At 46.8% G+C, this 12,970-nt stretch overlaps 1 protein-coding gene across 1 annotated transcript; it reads left to right on the top strand.

The window, feature by feature from the left end:
• Nucleotides 1-8,646: 8,646 nt before the first annotated feature.
• Nucleotides 8,647-12,250, top strand: Pou4f2 (POU class 4 homeobox 2). The gene is made up of 2 exons (XM_075977883.1): nt 8,647-9,203; nt 9,624-12,250. Exons 1-2 carry the CDS (start codon nt 8,934-8,936, stop codon nt 10,563-10,565), a joined length of 1,212 nt encoding a protein of 403 aa, XP_075833998.1. The 5' UTR covers nt 8,647-8,933; the 3' UTR covers nt 10,566-12,250.
• Nucleotides 12,251-12,970: the final 720 nt, after the last annotated feature.

Here is a 12,970-nt window from a genome sequence, read left to right as displayed (position 1 = left end):
ACAATGAGAATGTCTCAGTCTAGCAGTGACTGCCTGTGTGTTTATAAATGTATATAAACTGTATATAAACAATAGCCAAGAGAATCAGTAGTGTAGCATGATAGAAATATGCCAAGTGAGTGTGACCTTCACAGCATAGACTTTGACACTGAAAGAAGGAATGTAGTGGACCCAGGACATCACACTCCGAGGAAGAGCATACTGCACACTTTCATGTACAGCCCGTTCGTCGGGGTGCTAGAACAAACCCATACTTTGGATTCCTATTATGCCAATCAAGCAAGAGGCAAAACTGCAGCTTCACCTGGCACTCATGCTGTTGACCTCGACCTTGGGGTCTGCACATGCGCGTCTATGGTAGTGAGAAAGGAAGGAGGAAGGACACAATGACACTTTAGGGGTACAAACTGTAATTTTGTTTGTTCTATATACTTATGCCTAGATGAGATTTACAGGAAAATCATAGGCCATATATAATACATCAAAAGAGGAGAATGGCCTGGCAAGATGAATCAGCCTGTAAAGATGCTTGTCACCATGCTTGAGGCCCTCAGTTCAGTCCCCGAGACACACATGGCAGGATAGAATCAACCACTTAAGGTTGTCTCCCAACCTCCACACATGCACAGGAGCACATGCTCTCTGAGTGCGCACACACTAAATAATAATAAGTAAAAATGTAAAAAAAAATTAGAAAGGAAAAAAAATAAATGTTTAAAAGTAAGCTTGTCATTGCTGGTATAAAGTCCTGCATCTGGAAGGGGCAGGAGTCAGAGGGAAAGAGAGAGAGAAAAGGGGCGGGGGAGTGCTAGAGAGAGCCTACAAGGAATTTAACATGTTTTATTCACTCAGTTCATATTTATATAGCTGAGAAGTATTTATAATCTTTGCAGTCATCCTATTAGCATTTCTTCTTAGGCTTTTTTGTTTCCTACAAAAGGCATGCTGTTTTGTTTCTAAGCCATCTGGGGAAGGAAGGAAGGAAGTTTCACATTCTTCAGATGCATAAGATTTGACGTGGGCTGTAGCTCTTCACTTCCTGGTGGCTTCCCAGCAGATGTCACAGTCATGACTTTTTTCAATTCCTGTTGGTTGTCTGCAAATCTCTCCTTTTGTAAGTTTTCCCTTTATCTCTGGGAAGAGGCAGTGAAGTTTGCTTTATGTCAGGTGCCTTTGATTTCTTCCAGTGCCTGGAACATCAACAGAGCTCTGGGGGCAGTCCCATGTGTCTCTCTAGCAAAATAAAGGAGCATTTGCAGTAAAAAAAAATCAGAACGGAGTCACTGTGACTCCTTCCCAACACCTTCACAAAGGGTCTAGTGCATAATTGAAGGCTTATAACCTGATTAGCTGTAAAGAACACCACTCTAAAGACGTCGGACACTGAAAAGTACATATTGGGAATAAAACAAACTGATACTGGGAACTGAAAAATGCATTCGTGCAGCGAAAAAAACAGTAAGGCACAAGAAAGAGGCTTCCGTGAATCTGTGAGAAATAGATCACGACAGGCACAGGAAACAAACCGTGGCTTTTAAAACGCCATTGTTTCTGTGAAATCCTGGTGGGGGTAGGAGTGAGGATGCCTGACCAAAGTCTGTTAGAAATCTCTGCATCCCAGATACCTGTAGGTATGTGTCAGTGAGGACTCTAAGGGACAAGCCGTCTGATGCATGTGCTCCTAAGCTGTTACTGCTCAAGAGATGTCTGTTGTGCAAACTTGGGCACTCAGTGTGTATATTGGTGTAAGATGAAGGTCTAAGTTAGAGTATAAAAAGATGCAGCTGGGGGAACAAGGAGCACTCGTGTCCCTTGCCAAATGCACAGTCTTCAGTTGACTTCTCCTTGGCAGTCCGCTCACATCCCATTCCCATTAAGAGTATTCCGTTTTCTTTGTCTAAAGTGTTGGGTGGTTATGAATAGTAAGGGCAGACCATCTGTAATTATTTTTTAATTATTAATGGTTTTGTTAGATCCTTTCACTTTTACATTACATTTCTGTTAATGTAAGTTAAATCAAAATGTACTTCAGTTTCCAAGCTGCTCCCCAATGTATTTTTCATTCTTTCATAACATTACTTCAGCCTTCTATGAGTGTCTGTGGAGGAGTCCGCCTCCACAGAGCTACCCTCACTGTGCTAATAGATGCAGGTACTGTCTGCTGATTCACATCCACTGGCCATCCCATCAGTCATCATCGAATTGCTAAATCCCCAGTGGTGTCCAGTGTCAGAGTCCCGGTGTGTGCAAAAGCTATTGGCTCCGAGCCGGCCTCTCAAAGGTGTAGCCTGGGAGCATCTATTTTATTTGGAGCCCTAGGTGAAAGATCTTTTAACATTTTAGATGTACACAGATTTTCACTTACCTAGAAGCTAACTGAGGAGAAAAAAAAAGTGAGTTTGTAAAGAGCATACATTAGAGGAAGAAACTGGTGTCCAAGTGTCGTGGTCTGACCAAATGCCTGGCCGAGTAATTTAATCAGAATAAATACTTAGTATGTGGTCATTAGGAAGACAATGATTCTCAAAAGTGTTTTGGGGAAACCTTTCTCTTGAGTGAAGAAAAAAAAATCCACCATTTAATCAATTTTTCATCATCGGCAGAACGACTTTTGATGGCACTGCATTCCCTTCGGAGAAGCAGCGCTGGCCTGTTAGTTACCATGGGACCTGGTATCAGATCTAGCTAGCATTAGCATCCCACACAAATTCAGGGGTAAAAGTCCCCATGAACCAAAAGACAAAGAAGAGAGAATGGATGCAATTCTAAATTTTATTTAACTCTATACAACACTCAGCCTGAAGACTATAGCCTAAGGATAAATGTAGTGACTTGTGGTCAGGACTGGCAGGAGGCAAGAGGACACAGAAGAGTAAAAGCTCTCTCTGAGGTGGAGGGCAGTAAGCCTCAAGGAACCTTACCTGTGAGGAAGCAGGTAGGACTCCAAAATTTAACATACAGTGAACCGAACACAAATGCTACCAAAAATGACTGGATAAATTATTCACAGGGATTTCTGGATTTCTTTTAAGTAATTAAGTTTCGATTTCTTGCATTTATTTTCGTTCCAAGAAGCACAAGGCGCCAAAGACTGCAAAAGTCTTCATTGATTGTTCCAATACTTTCCTTTTGATTTCGTGACCAGACTTAACTTTGAGCAGAGGTAAATACATGGACTGGACCATGGAACTTCCTTGGGAGGAAAAACAGGGGAGCCTGCAGGAAGTCAGGAAGATTGGCTTGGTCTCTGTCCCTAAGCTTTCCAGAAAGAGGAGGGGAGGAGTGTGTGTGTGTGTGTGTGTGTGTGTATGTGTGTGTGTGTGCTGAGAGTGTGTACGGATGTGTGGATTGCACCGACTCTCTGTAGAGTTAAGTGAAGAGGAGAACTTGGGTTCTCTCTGCCGGCAAATTTTAGTTTTAAGGTTCCTTGCTTTCATGTCTTGTGAGAGGGTCCAATCAGCTTTCTTCTCTCTCAAGATCCTGCCATTCTTGGCCACAGCAAACCCAACAGGGGCAAAATCTGGGACCCCCTAGAAACCCCTAGGACCCCTAGGAGCCCCTGGCCTATCAGCTACCCTCCTCCTCAATACCAGAGAGAGATTTTCTTTGCTCTTATCACACCACCAAGAAAAAAGTGTGTGTGTGTGTGTGTGTGTGTGTGTGTGTGTGTGTGTGTGTGTGTTTTCTCATCTCTTTTTGTACCTCTCTCAGCTCACTCCTCTCCTGCCGGCTTACTGGCATAAGTAAGTCAGCTCAGGGTCAAGTCCCCTGCCCACCTGAGAGCAGCGCTCTTTCTGATAGCCACATAGTTTTGACCTTTTCTGCCCAGTGGATCCAGAGGTGGAGAATGGAGGAGGCTGTGGTCTCTTAAGAGCCTTCTGGAAGAGATCTGCAGGTTTCTAACCTCTAAGGGGAAAGTTAAACCAAAACACAAGCGCTGTGGTGACCAAGGGAAGACGTCTCAGTGAAATCACCCACCCCCTCCTTCAACGCCTAGTTCCAGGAGTCCTTCCCTGATCTTTTCACAAACTCTCGACAGTTCCCCGTAAAGTTTCAACGTCTCCTCCCCCCTCCCAGTTCAGCCAAGGCTCGGAAGTTTTATCACCTCAAGTCAGCGTTGCTTGAAAGAGTTCGGGACTCACCTCCACGCGGAATCTGAAGCGAGCTTGCTGGTCACTTTAAGACCATTCATCCTCCTCTTTCCCTTACCCAAGCTCATTTAGCTCCGCAGCATTGGTGCACGGAATAGGGCAGATCTGTCTTTCGAGAAATCACTCTTGTAGTGCCGTTCAATTCTGTTTGAAATACAAAGAAATCATGCTGCCCTTAATAGATTAAATTTTAATAAAACACATTAAGTCCAGTAAAATATAAATGCATTACTTAAAATTTTAATAGTAAATTAGGACCCAGAAACGAGGAGACAGTGGTTTGCCCCCCTGAGATGGCTTCGGGCAACAGTCAATTTCTGGGTGGGGGGTAGTGCAGGGACCTTGCTGCTGCTGCCAGAAATCCTTGGTGGACTCCTCTTCCCTCTTCGCCCTGAGGGAGGCAGTTCACAGCTGTCTGCATCAGCCAGCCGATGGGACAGAGGTTATTGTCAAACAAAGAAGCTGGGTGAGAAGACAGAGAAACCATCGCTCTAATCACTCATTGATAAACTTCTCAACCTTCTGCTTAAGAATTTTTTTTACCCCCTGTGGGCTTCCATTTTCTTGAGTAGATGCGTAGATAGGCAGAGGCACTGAGTTTTGGGTAGGAGCATTTGCAGACAGAGATCATCCTAAGTAGATTTCTTATCTGATTCTATTTGCTCTCTCCCCTGCCCCCCAGATCTATTGTCAACTTTCCTGCAGTTTAAATGTCCCATGCTAAGGATGGGGCATGGGGGGCGGGGGGGAGGCAGTGGATTTGGAATCTTTTCCCAAGAGCAGCTTCAACATTCTACACTCACTGAGGTACTTGCAGCAATGCTTGTGGGCAAGATTGAAATGGGTTTTATTGATATCACCACGAGGACCTTGGTATTCTGGAAACTGCAACCCCCCCCCCCCCAGAGATTGTGAGATCGCAAGTCCTGCTGATGTAGGAAGACATGCATTTCTCTCTACACAGCCACTGTTGTTCATTTTTCACTTTGAGTAGAAAAAGAAGTCAAACTCTGACTTTCCTTTTAAAAACATTCGCGTTTTCTAGGAGGGAGGAGACACAGGTAGGTTCCTGGAGGAAGAAAACAGTCTTCTCAATCATACATTAACCTCCACGGGGTAATTAGAGAACAGTGGTTATCTTTTTATTTTCTTGTCTGGAATTAGAGATATCATTAAAAAAATAATTCAGAGCTGAAAATAAGTTATTTAAGGTGAACTTAAAAGGGGTATGGAGTTCAATAATCAGGAAAATAGCTTCATGGGAGTTTTCTTGCTCAGAGAAAAAGTATCATCAATAAATTCCACTTCAAACAAAGTTTGTCCAGTCAGTTCGACAGTCCCCTCTCTATTTCATGAATTTATCACACTACCTTATTTACCATATAAAGTGGTGACAAGTGTTTAGCATTTTAGAGATCAGTTGTCAGTTGGTATTAAAATCAAGATTAATTCATATTAACGATATGCATTTCTCAATACTCCCAGGTGACAACATACATTAATACAACTATTGCAAGTGATTAAGCTCAATGAAAGAGGAGGGACAAGGAGAGGTTCAAAACACCCCAAATATTTGATTTTTGCAGTTCCAGTTCAGCAGACTGCTGCCACAACCGTGTTTGGGCAACTCCTCAGGGTTACTTTTTACCCCTAATTAGACACCTAATGAAAGAGAAGAATCCTTTCCCCATGTGGTTTTTCTCCTTGCTATCCTTGTGCCTTTATTTAGTCATGGAAATACTCTATTTAGGAGTTGAAATATCACAAACTTTTCTCTGTAATTCACTTCTATAACAGTCTAGGGGAACTAGGTGGATGAAAACATTTGTCTTCCTGTTATTTCCTGTTCTGCTAAAAATTTCTTTGGCCAAGCACTCCTTACCCACTCAATACTGATAGAAAACACACCTACATATTTTAATGGATTTTTATTAGGCTTTGGAGATGTTCAACAGTTTATACTAATTACACCATCCAAAGCCTTTTGAAGATTAAGCAAATTGGACAACCCTTGTTAATTAGAACATAATTTGAAGTTTGAAATTATATCACCGACGAAGTGGTCTAATTAGTATGATGATATGTTAATGGACCAGCGAGACACATTGGCAGTGGAGTTTGGCATGGATCTCTCTAAGGCATACACAAAAATCCTCTCTCCTATACTGACATTAATAAAAGATTTCTATAGACTAGAGCGTCTCCACGATGACATACAATTTATAGTACACACAATGCATCAGGCCACAGAGCTGCTCGTCTTTTCACTATTATGAAAACTAATAAATTCGTCAAGCTGAATTAAGCATACAAATCAGATGAGGCATAGCAGATTACACAGTGAAGCTCGGTGTCTCCCGAGCCTAAATGAAATTTCAATCTAATAATTCCTTCCTGGCTGGGTCATAATTTGTTTAGAGATACTGTTCTACTTCTTTCAAAGCGCTATTCGCACTATAATTAAATGATACTCAAGCTTTTACCTTTGATTTATTTCATTTTGCGAAGCTTGAGACAGTGAGAACTGTACAATGCTATTTTTTTTTTATTTCCTTGAAAATTACCTTGGCTGTTGAGGTAGAAATTAAACACCTAAGCACTTACTTGAACAGCCTTGCACAGCCCCGTGCCTTCATGTCAGCTACCCTCTCTCCGAATCCCGTGCCCAGGCTTCTTCAGGCTCTCAGTCGAGAACACTGCTCGCAGGAATTCCCTTCGGCTACTGTTTATTATTTTCCTTTTCGCAGGGGAAGAGAAAGGCAGATTCCAGACCGGAGAAAAAAAGCGGCAGAGATTTAAGCACCACGGACAGAGCCCGCTGTGCGCTCTAAGCCCAGGCTTCAGCCGAACTCTGACCACAGCTTTCCCAGCTTGAACCCGCCTGCTCTGGCCAGGATGAGGTCAAGGGAGAACTGGAGGTTCCCTACTCGCGGCTACCGCCGCAGGGCTTCCGGGTGCTGACTCCCAGAGGGCTCCCCTTTCCGTGCTTGCCCTCCACTTTGTTTTTTGTCCTAGCGCACAGCAGTTCCTCTTAGGCCTGCCGCCTCATCTCGCACCTGCTCGCCTTTCTAAGCTCCCTGCTTCTGCACCTGCTTCGGGCCACCCCTGTCCCGGATCCGACACCGGCCGGTTCTCATCTGTATCTGCTCCCAGTGTCTTCCGTGCTTAGTGGGGGTGGATGCGAGAGTAGTCCCCCAAACCACAGGAAGTAGAGGAAGGATGGAAACATGAAGGAGAGTAAATAGGTTGTGTTTGGGGGCTGGGGTAGGGGAGGGAGGCACGTTGTTTGCTTTTGCAACTGGAACTCCGAGTGTGTGTTCACTCCTAGGAAAAGTGGTGTGCACTAGTACTAAAGTGCGAGCAAAGTGCAAGCTAAAAATAGTCTGCACGCAGCGGCTGTGGAAATGAAGATAAGTGGGGCTTATGCCAGCCCCTGAGGGTGTGTGTGTGTGCGTGTGTGTGTGCTCGAGCGTGTGTTGTGGTGGTGGCATTCGGCAGCACATGCGCTCTGTATTTCTGGCCCTTCTCTTCCTGTCAGTTGTTCTTTCTCCTTTGATTGTAGCTAATGAAGAATAATAAATCCAGAGTCAGGGTTTGCCAGGGGATCCTCCCAAGTCCCAACTCACCCTGCACTGGACATAGGGAGGAGGTGGAAAAAGAGAAAGAGGTGGGGGTGAGGAATATGTGCGTGTGTTGGAGGGGGTATGCCCATAAAGGGGGGAGTCGCATGCGCACAGACGACCCTAGCGGGCTGCGCGGCTGTCCAATCCGCTGAGAGCAGAGGAAAACCGAGGGAGAGAAAGCCCTGCAACCCGGCAGACCTACGTCTTTCTGCACTAGGCACCCGCCGAGCGGCGGGGTGCGAAGCTAGGGGCTGACCTCAGCACACATCAAGACCGGAGCTCAGAGCAAGGCAAAGGACCCGAGTTAGCCGCAGATCCTCAGCAGTGGCCGGCAGCTGGGGAATCAGGGTCGCTGGACTGCCGGGAGGGGAGGGTCCCTGAAACTTAGTGGTAAGCAGGGGGTAGGAGAGCAGGTCTCCAGGTAAGGTTCTCCTCACAGTCCAGGGACAGTCGCGTCCAAGCTTGGCTTGGAAGGCAACTTTTGAAAGGGAGTTTCTTTTCCTAGGGAGGTGGAAATCTGGCAGAAGCAGCGGGAGGGGCGGAGATTGGTATTTAGGTGACTGTCACTGCCCGGTGACTGAAGCACCGATCTGCCCAGTTGGGTGGGGTTGAACTGGGGTGCGATAGGAAGCAAGAGTTGCAGGTGCAGGGGTGGCAACAGCAAAGCGCGTGCTGAGGCAGAGAAGGCAGCGGGACCCGTGGCGGAGCCAGAGGGGCTGGAGCCAGAGGAACTAAAAGGAACCGAGTCGGGGAGAGCCGAGGGGAAGCCAGGACAAGGAGAAACCCACCCAGAGTCAGTGTTTCCTGACAGGGGAGGCGGGGGAGAAAAGGAGTGGGGAGGGTGGGTGGGGGGCAGGCGCGGGAACAGGAGACTATAACTCCACTGCCTCGACGAGCTGGTGCACTTTGGGGCGCTGAGGTCTGAAGCCAGCGTCACCCGGAGCAGGGCAACAGCTTCAACAGCTTCGACAGACCTAGCAGGCAACGCAGAGGAGCTAGCTTCCGGGACTCGGCTAGCAGAGCCGGGAGGCGGTGGCGGCTAAGCACAACTTTGTAGTGCTGTCTTCTCTGTTGCTCTCCCGGCGGGCACTTCTCTTGAGGGTCCGGGTACCTGGGACCAGTGTGCGCCAGCGACGAGCACGCCGCGCAAGGGAGGAGGATGATGATGTCCCTGAACAGCAAGCAGGCGTTCAGCATGCCGCACGCGGGCAGCCTGCACGTGGAGCCCAAGTACTCAGCTCTGCACAGCGCCTCCCCGGGCTCCTCTGCGTCCGCCGCGCCCTCGGCGAGTTCTCCCAGCAGCTCCAGCAACGCTGGCGGCGGCGGCGGTGGCGGAGGCGGCGGAGGCCGGAGCAGCAGTTCCAGCAGCAGCGGCAGCGGCGGCGGGGGCTCCGAGGCGATGCGGAGAGCTTGTCTTCCAACCCCACCGGTGCGTAGTTCTGCATAATCACCGCTTAAAGGCACATTTTGACAGCCTCCTTTATCTGCTTGATGTTTTTTTCATGTCTGCACAGCAAATCACCCCACACCTCCAACCAATCCCCCATCTCTTAAGTATTCAGCGGGTCTTGCCTTTCATATTAATTTTTATGACCTGGGATGCTGCCTGTGCGCGTGTTGTGTTGTGTTGTCTGCTGTTCACTTTTCTCCCCCTGCACCTAGGCTTCTCGCGGAGGCTTTCCTTCTCTCTTCACTGCCGAGTTTCAGGATCATTGTCGTTATTATTATTTTAACGTTCTGAGAATGTTGTAGGCGCGGTGGCGGTGGCGAGCCCTGGGCCAGCGCTTCCGGAGAGAGCGCGCACAATTCCCAGCTGAGCGTAATGTGTGCCTTCTACTTACAATTGCAGAGCAATATATTCGGCGGGCTGGATGAGAGTCTGCTGGCCCGTGCGGAGGCTTTGGCCGCCGTGGACATCGTCTCCCAGAGTAAGAGTCATCACCATCATCCGCCCCACCACAGTCCCTTCAAGCCGGACGCCACTTACCACACCATGAACACCATCCCGTGCACGTCGGCCGCTTCTTCTTCATCTGTGCCCATCTCGCACCCATCCGCTCTGGCAGGCACCCACCACCACCATCACCACCACCATCACCACCACCACCAGCCGCACCAGGCGCTGGAGGGCGAGCTGCTGGAGCACCTGAGCCCCGGGCTGGCCCTGGGAGCCATGGCGGCCCCCGACGGAACGGTGGTGTCCACTCCGGCTCACGCATCGCACATGGCCACCATGAACCCCATGCACCAAGCAGCTCTGAGCATGGCCCACGCTCACGGGCTGCCCTCGCACATGGGCTGCATGAGCGACGTGGATGCAGACCCGCGGGACCTGGAGGCGTTCGCCGAGCGCTTCAAGCAGCGACGCATCAAACTGGGAGTGACCCAGGCAGATGTGGGTTCCGCACTAGCCAACCTCAAGATCCCGGGCGTGGGCTCGCTCAGCCAGAGCACCATCTGCAGGTTCGAGTCGCTCACGCTATCACACAACAACATGATCGCTCTCAAGCCTATCCTGCAGGCGTGGCTGGAGGAGGCTGAGAAATCCCACCGTGAAAAGCTCACCAAACCGGAGCTCTTCAACGGCGCGGAGAAGAAGCGCAAACGCACGTCCATCGCGGCGCCGGAAAAGCGCTCCCTGGAAGCCTACTTCGCCATCCAGCCAAGGCCCTCCTCCGAGAAGATTGCTGCCATCGCCGAGAAGCTGGATCTCAAGAAAAACGTGGTGCGCGTCTGGTTCTGCAACCAGAGGCAGAAGCAGAAGAGAATGAAATATTCCGCCGGCATTTAGGGAGCCTTCTCCAGGGACGGCCCTTTCCCTTCGTCCTCTCTTTTCTTTCCCCTCTTCTCTTTCTGCCTCTTTTCTTTCCACTTTGGCTATCAGAAACAATTCCGGTAAATGTGAACCATAACAAGCCAAGATCAAGGGAACGAGCAGCTGAGCCCACATTAAAAAGAATGTGAACGGGTTCGGCAAAGTGAAGAAAAACAAAAGATGGAATTTGCCAAGTTGTAGCAGACTTGTCCCTTTAACCGCACCTCGGCTGCTCGGCTTCATCAAAGGAAGCGTGGAGCTAGCTGTCAGCTGGAAGGCACAGCGACAAGGTTTTGAAAACCTCGCAAGTACGAGCAAGTAAGATTTGTTTTTATTCTTACAGACGTCACCCTTGTTCACGTTTAAAAGTACACTTTGCAGCTATTTTTCAGAAATAGAAATTGATTCAGGACTGAAACTCGAAGCTAGAGTTGATGCTTAAAATGTGATATGATAGAGACATCTCTAAAGTATTTTGAATTTAAAAAAAGATGGCAGATTTTCTGCGTTTACACTGTATATTATATATATATTTTTATTGTGGTTCTTACCGCTTTCTTCCCGATCTGAAGTGTTAATGCTTAAGGAAGGAGTTGCGCCTGCTGTGTTCACTGATCTTGACAGTTATTATTAGATTATTGCCGAACAACCTTCTGTAAATTATTAATTTATCTCTCTGGTAACTTAATTTTGTGCACATCCTAATTAATTAAACTTCTTTAGTCTGAAAAATAAAACCGGGGGATACGTATAGCTGCTGATGCTCAAACATTTTTTTTAAATGAGTTTACTGGATTTTTCCAGTTTCCCTCTTGGAATGTGTTCCCTTTAGCCTATTTGTATATTCTCACTTTGAATGAAGGTGGTCTTCCCCCTTTGTTTTAACTGGTAGTGTTCTGATTTGTGAGTTGACACTCAGTAATGGATGTCTTAATCGTGTAGACCTGACTTACTGTCCAAAGTCTTGTTTACTTCCTTACATATTTAATGGGGATTCCCACATTGTCCCCATGACACACGCGTTCTCTCACCCACACTTACATGCCTACACACAGACACACAGGTCCCTAACAGAGGAGAAGAGCAGTTGGAAGCATGACTAACGACCAGGGCATCCTTCTGCAGCCTTAGGTGCATTGTCCACTTTGTGCTTGCTCTGCTGGTCCTGATTTCACCAAGGTATTTCAATTTTCCAGTTTTCAAATTGCTTTGCTGCTACATTTTGACATTAATGTCAGTTTTTCCTTTTAGGGGGTTTGCTTGTAGGAAAAAAATGAATTTGAACTATAAGAAAAACAGTGCACTGCTTGTAAATTCACACTGTTTCATAGAATTCCTTTGGAGCACACACAAAAATAGGTGCACAGTGACTGGTACCTTATCTATTGTAAATATTTCATTCAAAATGATGCACATATAGATATATTCTTACAAAATTTGCTGTAATTGCTGATCCATTTGCGGCTCTCTAAAGTCCTGAGTTCTGTATATGACCTGATTTCTTGTTTTGTTAATAGGTTGTTTATTTACTATAGAAATGTATTAAGTTATTTTGGGTGTTGTTTGATTGTCTTTCACCTATGAGAAGATTTTAATGTTTTACTGGCAAAGTATGCTGCTTTTTCCATTAAAATATGCTATTAATATTAAATGACTTTTAAAACGTGATGCTGTTTTAATCATTTATGTGGGAATTATTTTGCCGCTGATTCTTTTAAGAGACAGGAACACAGAGAGTGGCTGTTATTAAAATATACCTTGGGCTTAGCAAGAGGCATTTCCCTGGGAAAGTATAAAAGAACAGGCTTTATAATATCATGTTAATGGGCAGAGCTCATCTCATAGGACACTTTGCTGTTTAGCTTAGATGAAATCACCATGTCTGGCTCCAGATACCGCCTTCAGAGTCCTTTCTCCAGACCTGAAATGATTCTGTAAAGAGAATCCTATAAAGTCAAGGTCAGATGGGGACTATTTCATCCATTCCTTCTCATCTCCCATTGGGTTAAGGAAGAAAGGAACTCAGAGCACTTTTCCGTAGCAGTGGGAGGCTGGGTGTGGCAATGGTGGGGGCAGGACTTGGTGAGCAGGGAGAGAGGGCTTCCCCCTTAGTTCTCAGTTCTTTAGCCTGTCCTGGAGATCAGTGCTCCAAGCTCCTGCAGAAAGCACCTGGGTTTCTAGCAGATGAATAAAGTCTGTCTTGGTGTCCTCTGTCTCTCTGTCTTTCTATTCCCCATAATCTTTAAGGAAACTAATGTTATTGCAATGGACAGGGTGTGGCCCCTTTGGTGACTTTTTTTGACATGAGCTGGAGGAAGTCTATTAAACATTGATGTGGCTGTGGAATTCTGCCCATTTGGCTCAGGCACTTACTTTTCTGA

The sequence above is a fragment of the Microtus pennsylvanicus genome, chromosome 6 (assembly GCF_037038515.1).
Source record: "Microtus pennsylvanicus isolate mMicPen1 chromosome 6, mMicPen1.hap1, whole genome shotgun sequence".
Lineage (NCBI taxonomy): Eukaryota > Metazoa > Chordata > Mammalia > Rodentia > Cricetidae > Microtus > Microtus pennsylvanicus.
This window is presented reverse-complemented; position numbering and strand designations above follow the sequence as displayed.